The sequence below is a fragment of the Eucalyptus grandis genome, chromosome 4, assembly GCF_016545825.1.
Source record: "Eucalyptus grandis isolate ANBG69807.140 chromosome 4, ASM1654582v1, whole genome shotgun sequence".
Lineage (NCBI taxonomy): Eukaryota > Viridiplantae > Streptophyta > Magnoliopsida > Myrtales > Myrtaceae > Eucalyptus > Eucalyptus grandis.
In genome coordinates this window covers 16,874,642-16,899,449 of record NC_052615.1, presented here as the reverse complement: position 1 = coordinate 16,899,449, position 24,808 = coordinate 16,874,642, and the positions used below count along the sequence as shown (strand labels likewise).

The following is a 24,808-nucleotide window of genomic DNA, read 5'->3' as shown; positions in this document are numbered from 1 at the left end:
CTACATGGGAGAAAAGTAAAAATAAAAAATAAAATAAACATATTGCACTAGTACCAATTCAATTCTAAATTTTTTTATTGAATCGATTTAATCATAAATATTTTTTAATTGGTACCAATTCAATCAATCCGACCAATTTAGACTAGTAGTTGCTAACGTGGACACTGATTATCTTATGTGACAGGGCAATTGCTAACATGGACATTTTAAAATATTTTTATATTTTTTTATATTTATATTATTTTATTAAAAATTTCCTTTTTTATATTATTTTTTCCCTTTTTTTTTTTTGCTCTTTCTCCTTTGCCTTGTGTATGATACCAACCTTGGCCGTGAGGGTGTTGTGGCCCTCGCAAGATCTAGCAAGGGCATGACCCTTGCGGCTTGGGTGAAGGCGACCCTCGTGGGATTTGGTGAGGGCTCGACCCTTGTGGCTTGGGCACAAGGGCAACCCTTGCCAAACTTGGCGAGGGTTAAGCCCTCCCTAGAGGTCACGAGGGCACGACCCTGGCTAGTTTTTGGGAGAGTAACCCTCAATTGTGGTTGGTGAGGGCCGCGACACTCTCATTGGTCCTTAGCTAAATTTTTAAAAATAATTTAAAAATTGAAAAAATATTTAAAAATGTTAATATTTGCGTTAGCAATGTTATATAGGACGACTAATGTCTATGTCAGTGATTTATAGTCTAAATTGGCCCGATGGACTGAATTGGTACTTATGCAAAAAGGCCTAAGACTAAATTAGTTTAATTGAAATGTTTATAACTGAATTGATACCAATACAATATATTAAAGACTTATACTTTTCCCTCTTACATGGCATGGTTGATGTTAATGTCGAAGTTTATAAATATTATATTGGATTTTATAATTTTTTTGGTTTTTTTTCTTTTCCTTTCTTCACTTTTTTTTTTCTTTTTGGCCAAAGGGCCAGCCAAGGTTGTTGGCTGACCCTTGCTTGCACTAGACAAGGCCATAATGCCTAGACGGCCCTTGCCCAATGCAAGAGAGGGTTGCTGGCCCCCGAGCCCCAAAAAAGTGTGAAGAAAGGAAAATAAAATTGAAAAAGAAAAAGAAAATTATTTTTAAAAATTCAAAATACTATTAAATTTTATTTATGCCAGTGTTAGCCATGCAACCAAGATGGTTGACATCCATATTGGTGATTTTGGCCGGATTGACTCAATTTGTATAAATGCAAAATGTTTATGACAACCTTTTTAGTACTTTTCCCCTATATCTTTTTGTCTAATAATTTCACTAGATTGAACATATATGTGGATATGGACATAGATACGCTGCTACTGAGAACATAATCCTTCGAATATTCATTCCTATTCCCTACGATTGGCTTCAATTGCAGGGCACAGAAGCTTTCGAGTTGAGTGGGACTAAATCATTAATTCTATTTCGCGATGGCATTAGTATACGCGTGATACTTTTTCTTTCCATGTTCGTGTTTTGTTGATGAAATATTCTAGAATTCACATGCCTACATGGTATTCACATAACATGTCGACGTCACTTTCCGATCAAGGGTGTCATCGGAGAAGGAGAGGCCTATCGCCATTCTCAAGTTTTCATTTTTCTTGTTCATTCAAAACACGGCTCGATGCCTGTCTCATCTATACATTCATCGCTGATTTTCCAGCTTGCCTAATCACCAATCCAAACACACATCTCTCTCTCTCTCTCTCTCTCTCTCTCTCTCTCTCTCTTTCTCTCTCTCTCTCTTCGACGTTGATGATAGTGATGGCAATAAACCTCGCACTGTGTCTCGATTTGGGTTCTTAAAACTTTAATTGGTTTAGTTTTGTTGACCTTAAATCAAGGTCGGCCATCTACGATCGATCTTGCTTCGAGGTCACAACGACGAGTCATAAAAGCGGGAGGTTGAGTGTGCAGATGGTGAGAAAGAAAGAGACAGAGGAGAGGGGAGTCTGAGAAGATGGTGCAGACGGGGTGTTCAAGGACGCGGCTACGGAAGTGAGAATCGATAGAGAAGACACAGGGTGCGTTTGGGAAGACTTTTGGGAAAGTCTTTAGAAAAATCTGCAACACTTTGAGTTAAATGTGTTTTCCAAAATCAAACTGTGTTTGGTAAATTGTAATTTAAAAGCCCTTTGTGAAGTACCTTTAAGCAAAATGGTGTTTGGGGGACAAAGGACTTTTGTAAAAAAAAAAAATTATTAAAAAAAAATAAAAAATAAAAAAATGAAAACCAGCAAGGGCGGCGGCATCCGTGGCCGGCGGCGACTCTGGCGACCTCCGGCGACCCGGATCTGGGGCCGCGAGGTCGCGCGGCCGTCGCGACCTCCGGCGACCCCCGATGGGTCGCGGGAGGCGGAGTGCAGTCGCGCGAGAGGTCGCGCGACCTCCGGCGACCGGATCTGTTGCGCGGAGGTCGCGCGACCTCGCGGGGACCCGATCCGGCGACCGGATCTGGTTGCACGAGGTCGCGCGGCCGAGGTCGCGCGACCTCCGCGCGACCGAGATCTGTTCGCCGGAGGTCGCGCGACCTCGCGGCCGACCGGTCCGGCGACCGGATCTGTAGCCGCGAGGTCGCTCGACCTCCGACAACCGGATCTGGTTGCACGAGGTCGCGCGGCGGGTCGCGCGACCTCCGCGCGACCGAGATCTGACCGCTCACGGAGGTCGCGCGACCTCCGGCGACCCGAGCCGCGAGGACTGCGACCTCCGGGTGACTGCGACCTCCGGCGGACCCTCGGCGGAGGTCGTCCGACCCCGAGGCTCGCGGAGTCCTGGAGAAGATGAACAGTGACGTACGAGGGCACGCACCGGAAAAACAAAAAATTCGTGAGGACAAATTTGGAAAAAAAATAAATGAACAAGAATCTCCAAAGATGCCGAGAATCTTTGGCGAGCTGGCTGGGCTTTCAGCCTTCCCAAGATCTTCTTTCCCATAAGGGACTGCAAAGCTGGTTCCCAAACACTCATTTTTGGCCTAAAGGCCTTTAGACCCCTAAAGATCCTTGGCAAAGTGGTTGCCAAACGCAGCCACAGCGTGCTGGTGGTCATCAGTGTGGAAGGCTGGTGCTGGGCCCTGGTGAAGGTGGTGATGGTGTCTGTACCTTTTGTCGAATGGAGGAGCCGTCTAATCAATTCTGAAATTATTGATGTGGTCATAAGTCTTCTAGCGATTAGACTGTCATATTAGAGTTATCTAACAAAAGTTGACCAGAAAAATTATATTACAATTTCACATAACTTTAATATTGACAAAATCGAAAAATTTAAAATCGATTTGAAATCTGTACAACAAGTTTAAAATCAATTGACCTATTTTCTGACACATTATTATAGGTGGCGGGCACTAGGTGGGGTGGGCATAGAAGGAGATAACATTCCTTTAATTGAGTGGATGATATTACGTTGGTACGTTCCATGGTACACACGTCACAGTCTAGATATTCTCCTGGGGACAGTTTTAATGAAAGGAGGGATGGATTAGATTTTTCAAAACTATGGTCAATCATTGGTGGAGTACTTCTTCCCCAAGCCGAGGTTAGTATAAGAGTCAATTTCCTCATTGATTGTTTCTCTAGGTGGAAGTTGGGCTCAGGAAATTCTGCGTTGTACAAGTTTAATCAAGGGTTTAATTGCTGGACAAGCATGCTTAGACGCTAAGCAGGGTATCAATCAATGTGCATCGCTTGGCATTTCACATTGTCATTGGCAATTATGTCTAAACCTAATGATGGATATGAACACGTCGACCCTCTCTCTCCATTAATCATTGCATTTTTTTATTTTTTATTTTAATGAGTGACATGCTTTCATGTCCTCAAAATAGATTGATTGGAAATAGCTCTCGAATTGTGGCCACGCATCTAAATCCCCGGTTGATCCTTTTGTCTATTCTACAACTTGTTGGAATTTTTTATGAACCTACCATTTTCCACAAGTTTCATGGCATGGCTAATTTAGTAGCTTAGTATAGAAAGACTTCGTTCTCTTTATGGGTTTCAATTAGGGAATAAACCCATGCAACATGGATACGGATGATATCCATATTTGTAATTAGTTCCACCAATTACAAGGCTGTTTAGAAGAAGTAGACAAGATGACATGGCCATGAAACATGCACATAAAAAGATTTGCATGATTCGGTCATAAAACTCATGCCCATAGATACAGAGAGGACAATTCCTCTAGAAATACTACCATCCATTTCCCACTCAAGATCTCAAATCCAATTACAACGATTTCAATTATTAGCCTCAACTCCAAATTTTGAAGTTCATCATTAACAAACATATCAAGTTGTATCTTCTTGTGTTGAAACTAACAACCATATTTAAGAAAATGGACTTATATAAATTCAAAGCACATCAAATTTTTCGTATGTTCAACAAAATTAGATTTCATGTTTTGCAATTATGAACAAATTGGAATGAACCTATAACCGGCATTTGACACTTGAACACGAATTGACAGCCTTTTTTTTAACTCACAAACAACTCTGTCCAATGGCTAATAAGTCAATAGACCCTGGACAAAACTGAAGCTTACTGCGTCATCTCCTCCATCATAGAATTGAGTCTGAACATGCACTTCTTTAAGCTCCGCAACCCATGGTTCGATTATTCCCTTACTCTTATCAAAAAAAGGGCCCGGGCACATACATTTGATCAAATTCTACTCTTATTTGGAAAAGAGCAATATGAATCGACCCAGATTATAAAACACGCTCTTTCCTTACCTTTATCCGACATTAGTGGCCAACCATGTGGACTACATCTTAAGGTTTATGGCCCGATAATTATTCCATATGTTGAGAAACTAAAGTCAACTTCGTGCTTGGGCTCTGAAAGTATAAGTTCAAGAACAGTGCTAGACATATTAAGAGTCACTTACAAAATTAATTTATTAAGTGATATGGCGGATTCCAGGGGTCATTTAAGCAAGCGAGTCACATTAAATACCCAATAACAACCAACTACATCATTTGGTAGATCAATTATTTCTGTGGCTTTCAAGGTCTTGTAAGACCATTGTGGTTTTGAATCCAATACAATCAAATGACTAAAAAATTCCCACACCATGCCGGAACCCTAGCCATTGCTGAAGGGATGAAGTTAGTGAGGGAATGAGAAAGGAGAGAGAAAGTTTAGTTCTAATAGCTGGAGTCAGACAATTTAAATGCAGTGCTTAAGTTTAGATTATGTACCGTGGGATGTAGAAGCACTTATCAAGGAGGGCGAGGCCTTGCTCTCTCTTTTATCATATCTTCGGGTGGTTCACTCTTATAGATACCTAAATAAACCGCGAATTGGATTGGCAAAGCTTAAATTTGCCAGTCTCTCCCTTTGAATTGGGTTTTCAGTGCCCCTTAACGGCTCCTTAATGTATTATCTATTGAAGCCCATTTAGGTTGTTCTTCGTCTTTAACTATATGATATAAAAAGTAATATTCCAACGAAATAAAAAAAAAATAACAACAGGAAAAAGGATAGAAAAAGATCAAGAACAAGTAATTGTTGGCTTGGCCCATACTTTAGGCTACAGTAAGCCCAAGACTTTATTTCCACAGCACCTGCAAGGTTTTATACGAAGGTCATCATATGTATGTCGGGGCCAGTCGACCGCATTAAGCTCATTCGTGTGCAACGAACATCCATAAATTGTTCTTAATATTTCAGAGAGAAAGATGAATTGATGGACGTCCATTAAATCAGTGTTAGTTTCACAGAAGATGCACATTCAGATGTGCAAAGGTTTCAGCCATAGTTCAGGCGAAACATGTCGTTCTGCACGAAAAAGCTTCCTCCTGTCGATGGAATCAAGTGGAACATCTGCAGAAGCGAGGCGTTGAAAGCAAACTTCTTCACTCAACTGAGGCTCGTTAAGACCAACGAAGAAATGAGTAGGAGATGAGAGAGAGTGAGAGAGAGAGAGACGTGACCTGACCAAACCTCAGCTGATGCTCCTCCCCGGGCAATGCCAAGCTGCCGCTGACGAAAACCACGATACCTCCGCTGGTGGAGGAGGGCTGCGAGTCGATGGTGCTGATATGGTGCTGGCACTTATCGAAGGGCAGCTGCATGAACTTCTCGGAGATGGCATGTGCTCCCAAAACCTTCTGCCCTTCGAATGTCAGCATCGAGGTCGGCTGGTAGAGAGAAGAGAGAGCGGCTCGATCTGTGTCAAAGAGCTGGTAGTAGTGATCCACAAACGCTCTCCCCACCAATTCAACTTGTTCTTCCATCTCTCTCTCTCTCTCTCTCTCTCTCTCTGTCGTCGTGAGGCTTTTGGAAACGTATATATGGAAGGTGCAGGTCCATAAAGGTGTTCAAGCTTGGGTGAGGAATCAAGAGGGGCAAGAGAAAGAGGAGAAGGCTCTTTTAGTTAGGTGGCCAAATTGACCTTTATGCACCTCCCATCTTGAAAAGAGAATAATGACCAAGAGTAAAACCCTAACAATATAGCTTTAATTTGACAGCGGAGGGGCCTAATCTGGTTGATACACTGATTTGCTCTTTCACAATGTTTTGAGAACTAGTTACCTGTTTTCCTGATGAAAAGAATTACTCACCTGGTCTTTACCAAAGTTGACGGAGTAGGTAGGAGATGTGCATGCCATACTTAGTGATGGTTTTCCTTATTCTTGTGGTATTTGTAATGGCTACCTAAAATACGTGTCGATTTGGTAGAGTAAGTAGCATTTTTTTATTTAAAATGATGCGAGGCTCCAAGCTTAGATAGATAAATTTCGGCAATATTAGTTAAGTACATTGAGATACGTAGCATATGACATGTTGTTGGATCATACATAAGTCGCCAGTACTAAAAGTTTATCATAAGATCAGCTGAACGATTTAATGCATGAATTTGGGCGTGTCATTTAGGTACATAATAGAAGGGTCGTTCTCATCAGCTAGATGAAGTTCTAGTAAATATGAGTAAACTAGATGCTCAGGACTTTTCAGCTTGTTCTTCACTTCTTTATTCTTACTTTTGGTTGGACATTGTCGGGTAGCTTTGCCACAGGTCAAACGTAGCTAGCAAGACGCATCATTCGCTATGATCTCCCGAGGCAAGCAAATCTCATAGACGGATTGTGGATGGGCGAAAAAACTCTATTAGATAAACATGTAAATTGATTTAGGACGAAACCTCAACTTTGATATAAGATGAAACGATAAGTTTGCATGAAGGTTACTCCTTGACGTAGGAGTAAATTAGGGACTAATCCGTAGCAAAGGAGGGGATAAAAGTGTAAATGAACTGGTTGCATGGTGGAGAATCCGAACCCCGATTTGCTTTTTATTCACAAAGTAGGAGAGGCACCAAGATGCCAAAATCGTCCCTTAAAATAGCACAGAATGGAGCCACCACCGCCCTCATCAGGGCATCTTTTATATATTCTCCCTTTTGTTTAAGCCTTCTCTTTACCTTTTTCAATAACTAGGGCAAAGAAAAAGGATAGGTGAGAGAGAAGAAAATAAGTGTGACACCAAAGTGGAGATCTCCTTGTTCCCTCGATCGATTGTTTAGATGGGGAAGCAAAGAATATGTCCCTTTTATTTGCAATAATTCTCTAAATAAGGATCTCTACTTTCCCTTTATTATGAAATCGGAGGCCATATTGAAAAGAACAACGATTTTGGGGACAGAATAAAAAAAATAGACACTACTGTAACCCCCTTAAAGTTGAAATAGGCATCTAGACGCCCCTCCTGACTCAGCCCTAGATGCTTTAAGATCCCTTTTCAAACTTGCTCCCATCTCGAGTTAAGATGTAGATAAATAAACCCATCCCATTATATTGGTTGAGAGCATTCGTAGTAACTGAGGGGATCGAAGATCAGGAAATGAGTTATTTATCAGGCACTCATTTTTCTTACTTCTCGATCCCAACAGAAAGGAACTAACATGCCAAAGATACTAAGTTCAATATACAATACTTATCCAGCAATGCGTCAATGTTTTATTGAATAATTAAAGAAACGAATACATTTTATGAAGAGGTCCCACTTATTTCAAAACCCAATTGAAATTTTACCCCATCTCTTTACCAAGTAAACATCAGTAAGATTTCTAGGTACATCTAGCATTTTCTGAGGAAAAATTAACATATGTTTTGGAAAGAACATGAAGGATGGACGCTACTATAACCTCCTTAAAGTTGAAATAAGTATCAAGAGATCCCTCCTAGCCCAACCCTAGACGCTCTAAGATCCCTTTTCAAACTTGCTTCTATTTCGAGTTAAGATATAAATAAATAAACTCATCCCATTATATAAATTGGGAGCATTAGTAGTGATTAAGAGGGTTGAAAACCAATAAGTAAGTTAGTTCTTGATTCCTGCAAAAGGGGACTAACATGCTAAAGAAACCAAGAGCTAAGATTTATGAATACATCTAACATTTTCCAAAGAAAAATTAACTTATGTTTTGGCTTTTGTATTTCTCTTTTGGAGCGACCATGGAAAATTGATAATTTCAAAGAGAGCAATCTTTCTACAAAATCAGGCCAAAAAAAAAAGAAGAGTTTGCAAAAAAAGGAAAAGAAAGAGGAGTGAAAATGGGAGAATTACCAAAAAAGTCCTAAACCTATTGTAATTGTGCTAATTCAGTTTTAATTTTTTTTTTGGCCAATTTAGCCCTAAACCTTTTACAATTGTGCTAGTTTAGTCTATCCAGCTAAAATTGGTCAGCCAATGCTAACGTGGACACCGGCCGTCCGACGAAAATTGGCATGACAATTTTTTAATATACATTTTATTTTTTTGAATTTTTAAATTTTTAAATTTTTTTGAATTTTTGAATTTTTTTTTTTTTCACATTCTCCTTCCTCTAGTCGGTTGGCGCCGACCAATGGCAAGGCTGGCTGGTGCCGTTGCTAGGCGAGGCCCTGCCAGATCTAGCGAGGCTTGGCCTCGCCCAGCCATGGTGAGAGCCGAGCTCGTCGGCACTAGTAAGGTCGACCCTTGCCATGGTTGGGCGGGGTCGAGCCTCGCCAGATCCAAGGCAAGGGTTGACCTCGCTATGGTTGGGTGAGGCCGAGCCTCCCAAAATCTAGTGATAGTGACCTCGCTAGTGGCTGGCGAGGCTCCTCGCCCAGGGACGGCAAGGCTCGCCTTGCCAGATCTGGTGATGGTAGCCTCGCTGTTGCTAGGCAAGGCTTGCCTTCGCCATTGGCCGGTGAGATTGACCTTGTCAACCCTTGCCTTTGGTTGACACTGGCCGGCCATAGGAAGGAGAATAAGGAAAAAAAAAATCAAAATTTCAAAAATTCAAAAATATTTTAAAAAATCGAAAAAAAATGAAAAAAAAAATTGCTATGTCAGCTTTTGCCAGATAGTCGATATCCACGTTAGTGCCGGTCAGCCAATTTTGGCCAGATGGACTAAACCAGCACAATTGTAAAAAAATTTAAGACTAAATTAGCAAAAAAAAAAGTCGATGACTGAATTGATACAGTTACAATAGGTTTATGACTTTTTTGGTGAGATGGAGGAAGAATGCTCTAAGATCCCTTTTTGAAACTTACTCCCATTTCAAGTTAGGAGATAAATAAATTAACCCATCCCATTATATAAATTGGGAGCATTTGTAGTGATTGAGAGGGTCGAAAACCAATAAGTGAGTTATTTATCAGCCAAACATTCTTCTTATTTCTTGGTTCCTATAGAAAGGAACTAACATGCTAAGGAACCAAGAAGTAAGATTTATGAATACATCTAGCATTTTTTTGAAGAAAAATTAACATATGTTTTGGCTTTTGTATCTATACTTTTTGGAGGGAGCATGGAAAATCTATAATTTCAGAGAGAGTAATCTTTCCACCAAATCGGGCCAAAAAAGAAGAGTTTGCAGCAAAGAAAAAGAGAGGAGTGAAAATAGAATGGAGGAAGGACGCTCCGAGATCCTTTTTCAAACTTGCTCCCATTTCAAGTTAAAAGATAAACAAATAAACCCATCTCAATGGGAACATTTGTAGTGATTGAGAGGGTCGAAATCCAAGAGGTGAGTTATTTATTAGCTAAACATTCTTCTTACTTCTTGATTCATGTAGAAAGGAATTTACATGATAAAGAAACCGAGAAATAAGATTTATGAATACATTTAGCATTTTCTGAAGAAAAATCAACACATAATTTGGCTTTTGTATTTCTCTTTGTAGCAAGCATGGAAAATCGATCATTTCAGAGAGAGTAATATTTCCACCAAATCTGGCCAAAAAAAGAGAAGAGTTTGCAAAAAAAGAAAAATATAGAGAAGTGAAAATAGAATGGAGAAAAACAAAAAATAACAAAACATGACAGCTGTGGGATTTGAACCCACGCCCTTTCGGACCAGAGCCTAAATCTGGCGCCTTAGACCACTCGGCCAAACTGTCGACTGCTGACAAAGAGCTCTTAATTTTTTTTATAAATTCCTTAAAACGTATAGCCATATGCTCTCTCCCAACAAACTTCACCGACACATAATAATGGAGGAGCACGTGCTGCACGAGGTGTAGTGTCTGGGAGGGGATATTCTTTGGGAAGATATTCTTTATATTCTAGTAATTTAACTAGTCAATTGCTAGAATAATTTGACTATTGCCCAAGTGCTCAATACACCTATTACAACTGGTTTCTATTATGACTTTGAGCTATCGTTGCTATAGCTCCAACATGTGTGGGTCCATCTTATTTACGACATATTTCTAGGTGAAAACAATCAATGTAGACACCTTAGACCATGATTTGATCATACCAATCGCAATCCCCCGAAGCCCAAGTCTTTGATCTCAGTACAAACTGATCCAGAGATTTTGATTGCCATTGACCCACGAATTCATTCCACACAAATGAATTTTGATGGGGAGGATATTTCCTCTTCGAGACTCAAACTTTTACTATTTTATTGGATCCATTGAGTTCGCTAATTCACACAAATCTATTTTCTTCTCTCCTAAAAATTGTAAATATGCCAAAATCCTCGATTAGGGTAATTTTTGTTGTTGAATAAGTTAAAAAGGGTATCGAAACCTTTACGGATTAACGCGGCGGGCATGTCGGTAACTTTCTTAATAACAGTGAAAGCTCCTTGATCAAGAAGCTCATCTCTTCAATAAAATAAATAATAATAACAATAATATAATTAATTTTTTTATTTTAAAAAAATCAGTCTTGCCCCACTAAAGGGAACCAACCAATCTACAGAATCCTCAAACTAGACAATTAAAGTAATTAACCCTTGGGGGTTGTATTCCTCTTTTAACCTTTTTTTTGTAAAGCCAACATGCAATTCTCTAATCAATTATTCAATTCAATAATTTATTTTTCTTATAACATGGTTCTTCAAGTGGGCAATTCTTTAATTCAACATCCCTGACGGTCAGCATCTCTCCCCTACACATCCAAAAAAATCCAGTTGTCAAGCCCAAGAAGTTTCGAATTATTGTGTGTGGCCAATCAGTGAGGTTCACATGAAAACACGTGGGCCCCCCCTCCAGCATCTCCATTTTCATTGGCCCCATCATGAAAATAATGATGGTCACTAGATTGGCAGCTGGATTTTCCTGTTGTAGATCTGTGAATTTTTGGACATCCTGGAATTTTTTTTTCCCCACACGCATCATTTTAATTTCTACTCTCGATTTCTAGAGTGCCAATGTTAGCTCTACTTGTCCTTTCCCCTAATAAGAACAATTAGAGTATGAGGGAAAATTATCGATTTAATTTGAAATTTATTATATGGATGTCAATTCAAATTTGAACATTTCAATTTTGTCAATGCAATTTAAATTTTTTATGTGAAATCTAATGACGTCCTTCCGATCAATTGCCATTGGAAATCACCAACATGGCGGTCTACATGAGACGTCGTTGATAGTGACTAGACCCCACGCGGTAATTATACTTCCTCTATTTTTTTTCCCATTATTATTTGGTTTTTTCGCATGGTCTCGAAGGTCATACACATGAGGTGATTTAAAATGGTCAACAGCAAGATAAGAAATGTTTTATTTCCAACGAGACAGCGAACGTTTTGATATACATCCCTCCTCCCACAAGACCCGGCAGAGAGGACTCGAGAGCTTTCTTCATCTCTGCTTTCACAACTTCTCATGCAAGATTCAAGAATGGAGAAAATGGTTTCTCCATTGTCGATTCTCCTCTGCATCTCGCTCGTTCTTCTGGCCGAGCCACGCTCATCGGATGCAGCGCCGCAGTCCAAGGGGTCTTTCGTCGACAACTTCGACATAATGTGGTCGGAGGAGCACTTCAAGACCTCCGCAGATGGCCAGATCTGGTACTTGTCTCTGGACAAAGAAACAGGTAACCGCACGAACCCACTCGAATACCGAATCCTTTTCGCATTTATTTCTTCAGTCCCGGTGTACGCTCCAATCTGCAAAAAAAGCATGTTGTGATGGCGAAGGTGTTGATCTCGAACAGGTTGCGGGTTCCAAACGAAGCAGAGATACCGATTCGGGTGGTTCAGCATGAAGCTCAAGCTCGTGGGAGGCGACTCGGCCGGAGTGGTCACTGCTTACTACGTGAGTTCTTCAACTCCCATTTCTCAATGAGCGTGTCCCTAACGAGCACCCTAACTGCACCGGCTAAGATCACAGAAAGGTTTAAGTATTTCGAAGAAGTGATTGCGATTGTGATCTTGATCTATTCGATCTGCAAATGATGCAGATGTGTTCGGAGAACGGGGCAGGGCCGGAGAGGGATGAGCTGGACTTCGAGTTCTTGGGGAACCGGAGCGGGCAGCCGTATCTGATCCAGACCAACGTGTACAAGAACGGGACGGGCTCGCGCGAGATGCGGCACATGCTCTGGTTCGACCCGACCGAGGACTTCCACTCCTACTCCATCCTCTGGAACAGCCACCAGATTGTGTAAGCTCTCCCTCTCTGTCTCGCTAAGGCATTGCTCAAGTTCTCGATCAACGCGCGACCCTCCTTTAAGTTCCGGCCGGTTCTGCAGGTTCTTCGTCGACCAGGTGCCGGTCAGGGTGTTCAAGAACAACGGCGAGGCGAACAACTTCTTCCCCAACGAGAAGCCCATGTACCTCTTCTCGAGTATCTGGAACGCCGACGACTGGGCCACGAGGGGCGGCCTCGAGAAGACCGACTGGACCAAGGCGCCGTTCGTGTCCACCTACAAGGACTTCAGCTTCGACGGGTGCCAGTGGGAGGACCCCTTCCCGGCCTGCGTCTCGACGACGACCAAGAACTGGTGGGATCAGTACAGCGCCTGGCACTTGTCCGAGGATCAGAAGAAGGACTACGCCTGGGTCCAGCGGAACCTCGTCATCTACGACTACTGCAAGGACACCCAGAGGTTCCCGACCTTGCCTTGGGAGTGCTCGCTCAGCCCTTGGGATTGATCGGCAAGATCTGCTACAGCTAGTTTCGGATCATGCGGTCCATCCAATTTTCCTTATTTATTTTGACCATCTGATATGTGTAATTCGTTTTGTAAGTTCGCATTATTCATTGATTTCTATTCAGTTAATAGATTCAGCACAATAAAATAAAACCCTCTTTCTTCTATACCGATTTACCAAAATATTTGGACCGACGAGATTCGAGCATGATTGAGTGGGAGATCGGTACCTCTTCAGGGTATTCTTTTGAAGCTTTCCATATCGATTGCAACATTTTTGTCAATATTTTTGTGCCATAAAGTACACAAAAGTCGAAATAAATTTCGTAATCATAACAGATGGTTATGTTTCATTTGGATTTGAATTTGGGTAATATTAGAGATACAAAGACTAATTTGCAAACTTTACCAAAAAAAAAAGAGACTAATTTGCAAAGCAAATATAATATGTAAGTCGTTTTTGTAAGTTGTGTTATTCATTGATTTTGATTCGATTAACAGATGTGCAATTAAAAACCCTCTTTTGTCTATGCCGATTTATCAAAGAATTATGATTGACAAGGTTCGGGTGTAGTCGATGTGGGGTATGATTCGTGTGATTGGATCGCTTTCGGCATTAGCCTTGGTCTACATGACGGTACCGGGGGACATGTCACTTTTTGATTTACAAAAAACAAAAGCCAAAGCCAAGATTGTTGGTAAATTAAGCCACGAAATCAGCTGTCTTCCAAGGAGAAGCTTCTCTCTCTCTTCTTCCTACTCTTTTGCAAGTCGACTTATGCAGCTTTAGTCCTTTGTCGGAGGATAAAATTTAAGAAAATTGTCTAAAAATTTTTAAACATTTTAATTTTGTCAATTCAGTTATGAATCTTTTTTCACTTTTTGTTAATTAAATTCATCCGCCCAATTTTGGCCAGAAATTGTTGACATGGACGGTCGACGTTAATGTAATATTTTTTAATAATATTTTGATTTTTTTTTTTTACTTTTTTTTTTTTTTTTTTGAATTTGAGGTCAACTCTTGCTCGGGGCCACGACACCCTCACTAGATTTGGCCAAGCAAGGGCCGCCAAGCCCTTGCTTGGTCAAATTTGGCAAAGGCATCGTGGCCCTCGCTTGTGGCCGGTGAGTTTCGACTTTAGATCTAAAAACCAAATAATAATAAAATAAAATAAAAGTAAAAAAAGAAAAAAAAAATCGTAAACTTTTTGAAAATATTATAAAAATGCCACATTAGTAATTTCTAGGCAATGGCCGAACGGACTCAATTAGCAAGAAGTAAAAAAATTTAAGAGTGAATTAGCAAGAAGTGAAAATGTTTAGAATTGAATTGACAAAAGTGTAATAAGCTTATGACTTTTTAAATAATTTTCCTAATAGAAATGGCTTGGTGGGATTGATTATTGCTAATGGGGGCATTGACCCAATTGAAGCACCCATAATGACTCCACTAAAAGAAGGAATATAATGATCCCATTCAACAAAGATAGTGGAGCAATCGCTAAGGCGAGAGGATTTGAAAGAGAAGCAGCTATTAACAAAATTCTAGGATGGCGAAGGGGGACTTGAATGACCTGAATTGCGAACTAAACACGAGAAGAACGTTCTTAAATTATATATGTAAATCTAGAATAAACTCATAAGAAGCGTATTTTAATGTAATGGCAACGTTTAACATTAAAAATCCAATGTTAAGCAAGCTTAGTTGATGGCATTATTAGGATAGTTGACTTCCTACAAAAATACCTACTTATATGCTAGATGACAAAATTGTAAAAGTAAGTATGCAAGGAGCGAAATGGACAATATTTTAATTAAGTTAATCTATGGTTATTATATTACAATATTACAGCATGGCCTCTTCCAGTAGGTACATGGTTTGAGAATGAGCCACGCGGGAATTGATAGGCCTATAAAGACCTAGTCCAACTAGGGCAGGAGGGATCGATGAGTTAAGAGAGTTGAGACAAGATGTGGCTCTGGACAAGCTTTATGATGGTAAATGGGAGCAAGAATGAACTAAATCAATACTAAATGGAGAGAAAGTGTTCCTGGATTATATATGTAACACTAGAATTAACTCACAAGAGGTGTAGATGTCTTTTGACGCGGTATTGGAACTTCAATGTCGAACATGTTCAAGTGAGAGGGATGACCCGTTGGAGAAATACTTACCTACAGAAAAATGCAACACTCAATATGGGACAAATCAAAACGGACATTATGACGACAAGTGAATTCATCCAAGTGCGTTGAAAAGAAAATGAGCACAAGCCAATCCCAAAATCGAAACCCCAAATCAACGCCTTAATTCCACACCCTAAAACTGGCGTGCACTTGCCCCCATACTTCGGGCAAGCCAAAAAGGCGCCTCGCCAGTTTGCATCGATCCCTGATGTTCACGGTGCAGGCTCCTATCGCACGCGCAATGTTCTTCCACCTTTAACTTTTTCCCTTTCTCTCTGATTTTGCTCCAGTTGGACCGCCGATTGGGGCTTAATGCACTGATTAGGGAATTTGATACAAATGCGCGTGAACGAGTCAAATTTTTATAATAATCGGATGAAAATGCCACTTTCTTAGGCTCAAAAATAAGTTGTGAAAGCCGTGTTCTTGTCATCCGACAAGAAATTTGGCCATCGATTAGTCAAGAGGATTGATCGTGGCACATTTCACCAACTTCAAGGCACCTCTTCAAGGTGTTCTTTTGAAATTTCCTTAGTCGATTGCAACATTTTGTTAATATTTTCATTCCGTAAATACACAAAATCGAAAATAAATTCCAAAACCATGACATATGATTAGGTTCCGTTTTTTATTTGAATGTGGGTAACACTAGTTATACAAAGACTAATCCACAAGGAAAATATAAATGCTGTCCAAAGTTTTGGCAAGACAAATTTTCTCAATTAGTTTTCTTCTAAGCAAAGTGCGACTTGGCCAGTGGCAAAGCACCGCCCTACTGACATCCCTTCTCGCTAAGAGAGAAAACGTGCACCCCATCCGCGCTGAGAGCGCATTAAGCAAAAACCGAACGCCAAGGATTCTGGAGATAGCAAAAATCGAACGCCGCCAAGGATTCTGCAGACAGCAAGAAGATCCCCAATTCCGCCCCTCTTCTTCTCCTCCTCGACTCGAATTAGGGCTTCGAATTTTGGGACGACAGAGAAGCGAAGATGGTGTGCGAGAAGTGTAAGCCGCCCGATCTCCCTTCCTCCCCCTCGATCGATCCGCTGCCCGCTCGATCGAGCGCTCTGCTGCGGTGGGGTTTGTGGGATCGGCGGGTTCTGATTGCTGCGTGTGTGATGTTGGTTCAGGTGAGAAGAAGCTGGCGAAGGTGATAGTGCCGGACAAGTGGAAGGAAGGGGCCAGCAACACCACCGAGGGCGGCGGCCGCAAGATCAACGAGAACAAGCTCCTCTCCAAGAAGGCCAGGTTACCCCTCTCTCTCTCTCTCTCTCTCTCTTGCCCTTTCTTTTGGGAGATGAATTTCGAGGGGGCAGCTGTATTGCTATGCTGCGGACTAGCTGTGGATGTTGAGATCGTAGCTAGCTGATGCGCTTTATTCAGAGAGAGATGTTCTCTAGTTCGATCGGTGTTGGTTCTTGTCTTGGGGTGGGGTTTGAAGGTTAATGGGCTGTTTCCGCGAGTTGCAATTACTGATTAGGGTGAATTGGGATGACAAGCATTTAGGAGAATTATATGTCATCTGGAAAGTGGCACTTTTTTAAGAGAAGGAGCTAAGCTGGTGTCGGAGCGTGGAAGCTGCTTTTGATATTTGTAATTTGGTGAACTGTGTCATGTTAGTCGGCCGGGAGCATGACTTTCAGAGTAATTGTTTTTGGATTTATTGTCTTGTGAACCAGTGGCACTTTTTCCCGGATCAATCTCGATGTGAACCACTAGCGTGTTAAGGTAGAAGAAATCTCTGAATGCACGTTCTAACCTTTGAAGCATTTTTAGATATCGCTCTTTTTTCTGTTTTTTCTGTGTGATTCATTGCTTTTGCTCGACTATCGTTAGTGGGAATGGGCATTATGTTTGTTGTGGATGAATCCGTTTGCAGAAAGTTTTCATCTTTTAGAGTGGGATATATGATTTATGTAGTTCTTTTTTATACAAGTTCGTGCTGCTAAGGGTCCCTGAAATGATTACTGGAATGCACATCTATTTTAGTTGTTTTATTGCCTTGTCAGTCAGATTTTGGCGAGACAAATCACCTGGGGGCAAAAGGACTGAGCTGGATATCGTAATACTACTGCTAATCCATTCATTTTGGCGAATCAGTGGATGGGTGATGTGTACTGGGGTGTTTTCTTGAAATTCGTGAAATCTGGAAATAGATTCCACACCTATGACAGTTATTGTACATCATTACGTAGTGCTGATGAGTATATTCTAGGAGAAAGAGGAAATCTCTGGGTTATCTTATTTTTTTGGTTTGATGAAGTCAGTCGTGTTCTTCCATGCAAGTTATCTATACTTCAGATGATAGCATTTTGAATTCTGATAACACCGAGAAGTAACTGTCAGTTTGAGTTAGTTTTCTATGGTTTTCTTGATTTTAGAATGTACTTGCTTGCAGGTGGACTCCTTATGGAAATACAAAGTGCATTATTTGCAAGCAGCAGGTGCATCAAGATGCCAAGTACTGTCACACCTGTGCATACACAAAAGGTGCTTTGCATTTGCAAATTTGTGTTTTTCAAATTCTCCTGCTGTTTTGGAAAGTTTCATCTCTTTGGGCAAGTATTATGTTGCAAGTGCTAATGTTCACTTTTTACTGCAGGGGTTTGTGCAATGTGCGGCAAGCAAGTACTGGACACCAAGATTTATAAACAAAGCAATGTGTAATACAACCATGTTGATCTTCTCTTAAGGATGTCATGATCTATAGTACTGATTTCTTGCATGACTTCTAACCATTACTTTATCGATATCTGGCAAGAATTTGTTAATGAGGCTGTAAAGTATGATTTTCGTAGGATCTGCAATATCTGCATTTCCTGAATGGAATGATCTGCAATTAGTGCTCTTTTCAGTTTTCTTTTTAACAAGCAAAGTTGAATTGTGCTTGTGAAAATTCAGTATGCAACATCCAGTTCTGCACTTACCTTCTGCTTAGGACTCTATTGTACACCAATCTTTCCTTTCCCAGATAAAGATTCTTAAATAACCTGCACTGAATTCTTTGTCATGCATTGTTGTAGAGGAGGATGGATACATTTTATTTGAAGTTATGGGGAATGGCTCGTTGTTTATTCATTTTAGATTTTGCAAATGACTCATTTGGCCATAAGCTTTTGACTAGCTCAGGTCTTAGTATGTTTGGAAAGCTGAGAATCATACGAAACAAGCGTGAGGACCTCAGGTCCTCATCGGTCACCTTGCTCATGCATCTCTGAAGCCCTTGCTCTCTACAGGATCGCCCTTGTCCTCTATGGGGTGGTCGGTGACTATTATGTCAATATGTGGGAGTGGCATACTGTTTTAGTTGTATCCGTGAATGGCTTTTTTCATGGCAACATCAGTTGAATTATTTTCTATTCTGGAACTTAAGAGATAATAATTAGCACGATTTTCTATTTGACTTTATACTTCATTGCATCTCTTTAGTTGAATTATTTTCTATGCTGGAACTTAAAAGATAATAATTAGCACGATTTTCTATTTGACTTTATACTTCATTGCATCTCTTTAGTTGAATTATTCTTAAAAGATAATGATGAGCACGATTTTCTATTTGACTTTATACTTCATCGTATCTCTTTAGTTTTGTTTTTGAGCTTGGTACATCTGATCCGAGGTCAAAAGTTGATGCCTTCCGAAAGATTGGCCATATCTTATGCTTCTGTCTGTTTGTACCATTTCTTCCATCTTATAAGGAAAGTCAAGGAGCAAATTTCTCCAATCCTAAGTGGTTTTACTTTCTTGGGAAAATGACATGATTGTCATCTTCATACATACAGAGAAAAATCTGTATTGATTAATTGTTATTCAACCAACCGATATATCATCTTCCAATTATGACAACTACGTTGATGGTTGTAAAGCCGTACAGTAGATGGATATGCGAAAGCAAGAGTAATGTTGTGAGTCATCTTGCACAGCTTTGCTTGAATTGAACATTGATTCCCTAGCGTTACTTTATCCTAATGGTGCATTCTAACTTCTAAACTTTCTTGGGTGATCCCTCAGCAATTCATTTTGATAAGCTTATTGCCTGATGAGATCATAGGTAGAAGGCCACGATAGCTACTTTTTTCTGTGTAATGTCAATTTTTTTGGCTTGGTAAAGCTATGTGTTATTGTCGTATTTTGAATTCTAACCTTGCACTTCTACCTTCAAGCCACTCTCGTTAGGCCGGTCGAGTGCTCGGTCCCTTTTCATTAATTCCTTTGAAGGAAACCCATATCGATTGATCTAGAAGTTTAAACATTCATCATATCATTATGGACACTCTAGAAGTTGCGATTTGACAAGTTCGTACCGTATATTTTTAAACTTTAAGGTACACCTTACTTAGGCACACATTAGTGATGAAAAAGGTACACCTTACTTAGGCACACATTAGTGATGAAAAAATAAGGGGAGTAACAATGTCATATCATTAGGGACAACACTAGGGACGACGCATTTGTACACTATAACTAGAGAGAACAATATACACCAAGAATCTAAGGTCCTACTTCCAAATACATTGCACCTTGAAAAAAAACCAATGGCTTTACCCTAATCATGAGCACCAAACAAAGATCAACCGACAAAGGGAGGGGGGAGAAACTCCATTCCTAAAGATCATATGAAATGACCTTGAACTTCAATGGGTCTAAGTTCAGAACGCAAATTAAGAAAATCTTCACATCCTCGGGGAAATTTTCTGAGCCAAGCATTCACGTCACTCTAAGTAAGACAGTCATCTTGATTTAGTACTTTCATTGGCTTGTTGAATATCTGGAATTCCAGTACTTCTCGATTTCTTCAGCTGTCCTCCCTGGGATTCTACCAGCAATTAGAGACCACCTGATCACGGATGATATAATTTTGGCTCAGTAATTTCATATTTGCAAAAAAAAAAAAAGAAAAAAAAAAAGAGAGGAAATCATCAATAGTAAAAGAGAAGCAGGAAAGAAGCAACAGAACAGAATTTCACCTTTCTCCAACCAGGTTGTACATTCTAATTACAAGCGTCTCCTCATCTTCAGAGAAATCTAGCTTTGATTCTTCACTTGTCTCTTCTGCACAAAATAACCCAAGACCAAAAAGATAAATAGAACGATATATGTAGGATAAAACAAATTCTTGGAAGCAGAACAAGGCCCTTGCATGATGCGAGATTAAAGGCATGAACTAGTCTTGTTCATGATATAATCAACTCTGAAAATAAAGTTGAAGCCCACCAAAAATTACGGGATTCCTTCCAATAACTATACTTGAAGTCTTGAAATAGGATCGGAAGTCTTGAAATAGGATCGGAAAGAAGAAGTGTTTGATTTGATTGGTGAAAGAAACGGGCAGGATCATTAATTACATCCAGGGTCAAATCTGTTACATAGTCGTCAATTAACCATAATCATTCATAGACTTAGGAACTTATATTGATGGGGGATTACGAGAAATCTCGAGAAAGGCGGAAAACCCAGAAAGAAAATTTGTCTTTTTAACTGAAAGCTGAAAACTTTCTACTGCAAGAAGCAGGATAATTGCATCTAGAGTCAAAGCTGATGCAAAATAAACAGGAGAAGAAAAGAGGGAGATGGTGAAATTAACTTGTCAAAATAGTTTACCTCTAGAGTCCACGTAAGTGTCATCAGAAGAAGAATGTTCAGAATCAGCCATCAGCGAGTAGTGTGAAGAAGACTTGCAGATCTCGGGGCCTTATCTGTCGCTGTTCTTGGAATGTACATAAAAGAAAGAGGAGCCGAGAGGGGATTTTACTTGCTGTTGGGGCAATTTGGAGGCGGTTTAAGTACTGGCGTGTATTAATAATGGAAGAAACACACCTTGGAGAAACCATGTTCCCACAAGAAAAAGAACTGAGATAAAAGAAAATTGAAAATGGAAATGGAAATGCCAAGCAAAGAATGGATGGTGAAGAAGAAGAAGAAGGAGAAGACTGGTAGTTGAAGCTTGTGTGTGGAAGAAGCTGTGTGTGGCTCCTGCTACTGCCTGGAGTCTTTTCAGGTCTGATAGGTAGTTGAATTGGTTGGACTTGTCTTTTACCTTTGGGAATTCTATCTAAATTATTTATTTCCTTTGGCCTTTTGCTGGAATTCATGCATTAAATAAGGGGAACGTGCAATAAAGAAATTCCCGGACCTGGACAAATATGCTCTGTGCAGTGTCCTGGCCTCCAATGTCCATCAAAAAGCAGATTCTGTGTGCTCTTCATATCTCCACCCACTTGCAGCAGAAAGATTCACAGGAACTACCTTCACCAGTTATGATTCTCGAACTCCTTTAAAATTATTCGAGGACTCGACGAACTAAAAGTGATTTTAACGTAGGATGGGCAATAAGGATAGATGGTTCTTGCATTGAAGGGGGACACATAGGATAGGCACGACATCTGGTTTTTGTCCTTTCAGTCATGCTTTGATTTTCACTCTTAGCATTTAAGTTAGAGTTAACACTGTTGATATTACCGACTTAGTACCCTATAATTCCCAAGCTGATATGCCATAACCCATTTATCTCAACTAATTTTCGTCTCATAAAAAATACCTAACTAGTATTTATGACCCAAATCTACACTTCATTAAAATACTTATTAAGAATATTATTCTCTACGTTAGATCCGTTTGCTTTCTACTTGTGTGACACGTATGCATTTTGATGAGATACTTGGTGAAAATCATGATGAAGGGTAGATTTAAAGCAAGAGTATCAGCTTTAATTTTTCTATTCGACAAAATTAGTTAGAATGTAAATATATCTTGAGAGATCAATTTAAGATTCTTGTGACATAAAAGTTCGTCTAGATTAATGTGTCATGGATGTTTCGCTTGAGATTTTTAATGGTATTAATGCTTGAAAGTAAAAATCTCAAAAGGTCCCCAACCTAAATCCCAAGATGTAATGGGTGGCAGCGGAAGAGGCCTTCAAAGAGCTTGACTAGTATCTCGCAACTGGAAATTACTACTCGAACTTCTTTTCCACTTGCAGATGTGATAAATAGAATCAATTACATCACAATCTCTTTTTTCTCCATCTAATAAGAACATGAATTTTGACATCTCATCACAAGTTTTAATATAGGTTAAATTGAATTCTCAATTACCATGTTCTCAATCTATCGAACTGTGCCTAGTTGGTAGCTACTTTTGTAGATCTCTTTACACTAGTAGGTCCAATTTAATGGTTATTTCATTCAAGTAGAACAATATACACATTCCGTCATAAACATCCGATAAGTCCAAATTGGATTAAGAATACATGAATAATGAAGAAAGGGCAAAATGGAGGTGGGGCGAGAGAGAGAGAGAGAGAGATGGAACAAACAGTACACCTCGACAGAGAAATTTCTCGTACGGTGGTTGTAATGTCTGCATCGATGAAGGTGGGTGATGTGGGGACAAGCAAGAAAAAACGTACTTTCAAACTTTGTTTAATTACATTTACTATTGCAGGAAAAATGATCATCTTCAAGATAAGTACGCAGCCTATTAACTAATGTCCCACTCACCTTTCATTTTGGAAAGGTGTGGGGCCCACAAATACTTTTTTTTTCCAATTATTTGAAGTTTAATAAATCACTTGAACATGCTCTTAATTAAATAAGATTAGATAAAGCGGATCGACAATAACATTCATTTAATTTATTTTATTTTTTGCATAACGACGAGGTTGTCAGTGCTTAAACTCTAATGAGGCCGTGTAGGACAGTTATATAACGAAGGATTAAAAGCAAATGAGCCTAACCGGTTGAATGAATCATATAGAATTTTATATAGTAGCAAATGTTCCTGCAATGCAAATATTATTATATTCTTCTGAACTTTATGATCAACAGCTACAGCTTCCTACCAATCTTGACCAGCAATTTGAAAGACCTATTTTGTTTTTGCATTTTTGTATGATCATCGATTCTAAAGTATGCTTTACAGATAAGATTTCCAACTTGATTTGGTTGACCTTTTAGCGATTTATGCCTTTTCATAGTATCTCGATATCTTTAGTTGCTGTCACAAGTTTGTTTGGCCAGCGTTGTTAGGACAGTGGTTATTTCATTTATATAATATAATGGGGGATTCTACACATTCGACTCTCACCTGATTAGCCCAAATGCCATATGCATTCGATAGGTATGTACTATGATTATCGGTTAAGATGAATCATAATTTGATTTGATCAGCCTTGATATAGAGAGGCGTAGTGCCAACTCTAGCTATAGAGATACAAAACCCAATAAAGGTTTTAATATTGGCCAAAGGATTACATATAATCTTCAACTATGTATGATCTCATTGTGACAATTAGATGCTCTGTTCATGGATGCGTTCATTCAGAAGTAGCAACTGTTAATAATGGAAGATTCTCAACTCTATCAAAATCCCCAACTTACAAGAAAATGACGTTTAATTATTTTCTTTTTTCTTAAATTCATCAATTTTTGTATCGAGTTATTACTTCTATTTGTCTTTTTTGCCATCTTTAGAATTTACTACCTTTTATTTATAAACTACTAACCCTAATAGTTAGAATGATTACCAAGTGCAATAGATTTAAGATTGGCAAAAGTAAAAATGTTGAATTAACAAAATTGAAAAATTTATGACTGAATTGGCAAAAATGCGATAAATTTAAGATTTTTTAGATAATTTTCCCATATTAATTGAATCTGACCATTTAACTAGTAATTGAAGAAAAACCAAACCCAAACGATCCGGAATTAAGTTGGTATTATCCAACTAGAACCTGACTTCTATATTATCCAAGAGACTGAAGCTAAAGATGTCTCGAGGATTATTGAGTCCAACCCGATTCCACTCAATGCATTCGAGAAAGACCCCGGAACTACCCAAAGCCGAAAACTATATTCAAATTCAAGATAACCCAATTTGAAACGGACTTTCGTGTTCTGGGCAGATTCAAACCGACTTGTCAACCCAACCCCGTACTACTTCTAATTAAAAGATATGGGCCTCCGAGATTTGCTTTTCAAAAAGTTCATCCCGATGGATCCCAACCCAAGAGCTGAAATTGAAATTCGGACTTCCGCATCTCCTGTCCATCTGATTCAAAGTTCTTTATTATTATTATTATTATTATTATTATTATTATTATTATTATTATTATTTTGGGAGAAATCTAATTTGAACTAGTCCATATTGTTGAATTATTGCAGACAAATTTGACTTCTACCTTTTCAACAGTGCAAGTCAAAATCAACGGCAGTGTTTGTCGACATCTTTCCTGGTGGCCGTATGGGTGCTGACCGATCATGTGGTGG

At 39.6% G+C, this 24,808-nt stretch overlaps 4 protein-coding genes, 1 long non-coding RNA gene and 1 other non-coding gene across 6 annotated transcripts; 3 read left to right on the top strand and 3 right to left on the bottom strand.

Annotated features, from left to right (window-relative positions):
• Positions 1-5,495: 5,495 nt before the first annotated feature.
• On the bottom strand, positions 5,496-6,279 carry LOC104441384 (nuclear transport factor 2B). The gene is made up of 2 exons (XM_010054518.3): positions 5,927-6,279; positions 5,496-5,816 (listed from the first exon to the last, which is right to left on the bottom strand). Exons 1-2 carry the CDS (start codon positions 6,227-6,229, stop codon positions 5,742-5,744), a joined length of 378 nt encoding a protein of 125 aa, XP_010052820.3. The 5' UTR covers positions 6,230-6,279; the 3' UTR covers positions 5,496-5,741.
• A 4,007-nt stretch (positions 6,280-10,286) lies between these two features.
• Positions 10,287-10,366, bottom strand: TRNAL-UAG. Its single transcript has one exon. It is a non-coding gene; the product is annotated as a tRNA-Leu (tRNA).
• A 1,613-nt stretch (positions 10,367-11,979) lies between these two features.
• Positions 11,980-13,522, top strand: LOC104441382 (probable xyloglucan endotransglucosylase/hydrolase protein 8). The gene is made up of 4 exons (XM_010054517.3): positions 11,980-12,296; positions 12,417-12,517; positions 12,663-12,865; positions 12,954-13,522. The coding sequence occupies exons 1-4, from the start codon at positions 12,086-12,088 to the stop codon at positions 13,354-13,356; spliced, it is 918 nt and encodes a 305-aa protein (XP_010052819.1). The 5' UTR covers positions 11,980-12,085; the 3' UTR covers positions 13,357-13,522.
• A 2,774-nt stretch (positions 13,523-16,296) lies between these two features.
• On the top strand, positions 16,297-18,531 carry LOC104441381 (cysteine-rich PDZ-binding protein). The gene is made up of 4 exons (XM_010054516.3): positions 16,297-16,547; positions 16,673-16,790; positions 17,941-18,032; positions 18,145-18,531. The coding sequence occupies exons 1-4, from the start codon at positions 16,532-16,534 to the stop codon at positions 18,207-18,209; spliced, it is 291 nt and encodes a 96-aa protein (XP_010052818.1). The 5' UTR covers positions 16,297-16,531; the 3' UTR covers positions 18,210-18,531.
• An 845-nt stretch (positions 18,532-19,376) lies between these two features.
• Positions 19,377-20,436, top strand: LOC120292957. Its single transcript, XR_005550548.1, has 2 exons — positions 19,377-19,867; positions 19,905-20,436. It is a non-coding gene; the product is annotated as an uncharacterized LOC120292957 (long non-coding RNA).
• Positions 19,916-21,556, bottom strand: LOC104441380 (MYB-like transcription factor ETC1). Its single transcript, XM_010054515.3, has 3 exons — positions 21,144-21,556; positions 20,510-20,594; positions 19,916-20,379 (listed from the first exon to the last, which is right to left on the bottom strand). Exons 1-3 carry the CDS (start codon positions 21,193-21,195, stop codon positions 20,292-20,294), a joined length of 225 nt encoding a protein of 74 aa, XP_010052817.1. The 5' UTR covers positions 21,196-21,556; the 3' UTR covers positions 19,916-20,291.
• Positions 21,557-24,808: the final 3,252 nt, after the last annotated feature.

Bases quoted from the DNA above. Each gene is read 5' to 3' on its own strand.
- LOC104441381 (XM_010054516.3), top strand. The intron at 16,791-17,940 runs GTTACCCCTCTC...ACTTGCTTGCAG, and splicing joins CTCCTCTCCAAGAAGGCCAG to GTGGACTCCTTATGGAAATA. The intron at 18,033-18,144 runs GTGCTTTGCATT...TTTTTACTGCAG, and splicing joins CACCTGTGCATACACAAAAG to GGGTTTGTGCAATGTGCGGC.
- LOC104441384 (XM_010054518.3), bottom strand. From the start codon at position 6,229: ATGGAAGAACAAGTTGAATTGGTGGGGAGAGCGTTTGTGGATCACTAC. The intron at 5,817-5,926 runs GTCACGTCTCTC...TCGCTTCTGCAG, and splicing joins ATCAGCTGAGGTTTGGTCAG to ATGTTCCACTTGATTCCATC.
- LOC104441380 (XM_010054515.3), bottom strand. From the start codon at position 21,195: ATGGCTGATTCTGAACATTCTTCTTCTGATGACACTTACGTGGACTCT. The intron at 20,595-21,143 runs GTAAACTATTTT...TATTTTGTGCAG, and splicing joins CACTTACGTGGACTCTAGAG to AAGAGACAAGTGAAGAATCA. The intron at 20,380-20,509 runs GTGAAATTCTGT...ATCCGTGATCAG, and splicing joins TACAACCTGGTTGGAGAAAG to GTGGTCTCTAATTGCTGGTA.
- LOC104441382 (XM_010054517.3), top strand. From the start codon at position 12,086: ATGCAAGATTCAAGAATGGAGAAAATGGTTTCTCCATTGTCGATTCTC. The intron at 12,297-12,416 runs GTAACCGCACGA...GATCTCGAACAG, and splicing joins GTCTCTGGACAAAGAAACAG to GTTGCGGGTTCCAAACGAAG. The intron at 12,866-12,953 runs GTAAGCTCTCCC...CCGGTTCTGCAG, and splicing joins TGGAACAGCCACCAGATTGT to GTTCTTCGTCGACCAGGTGC.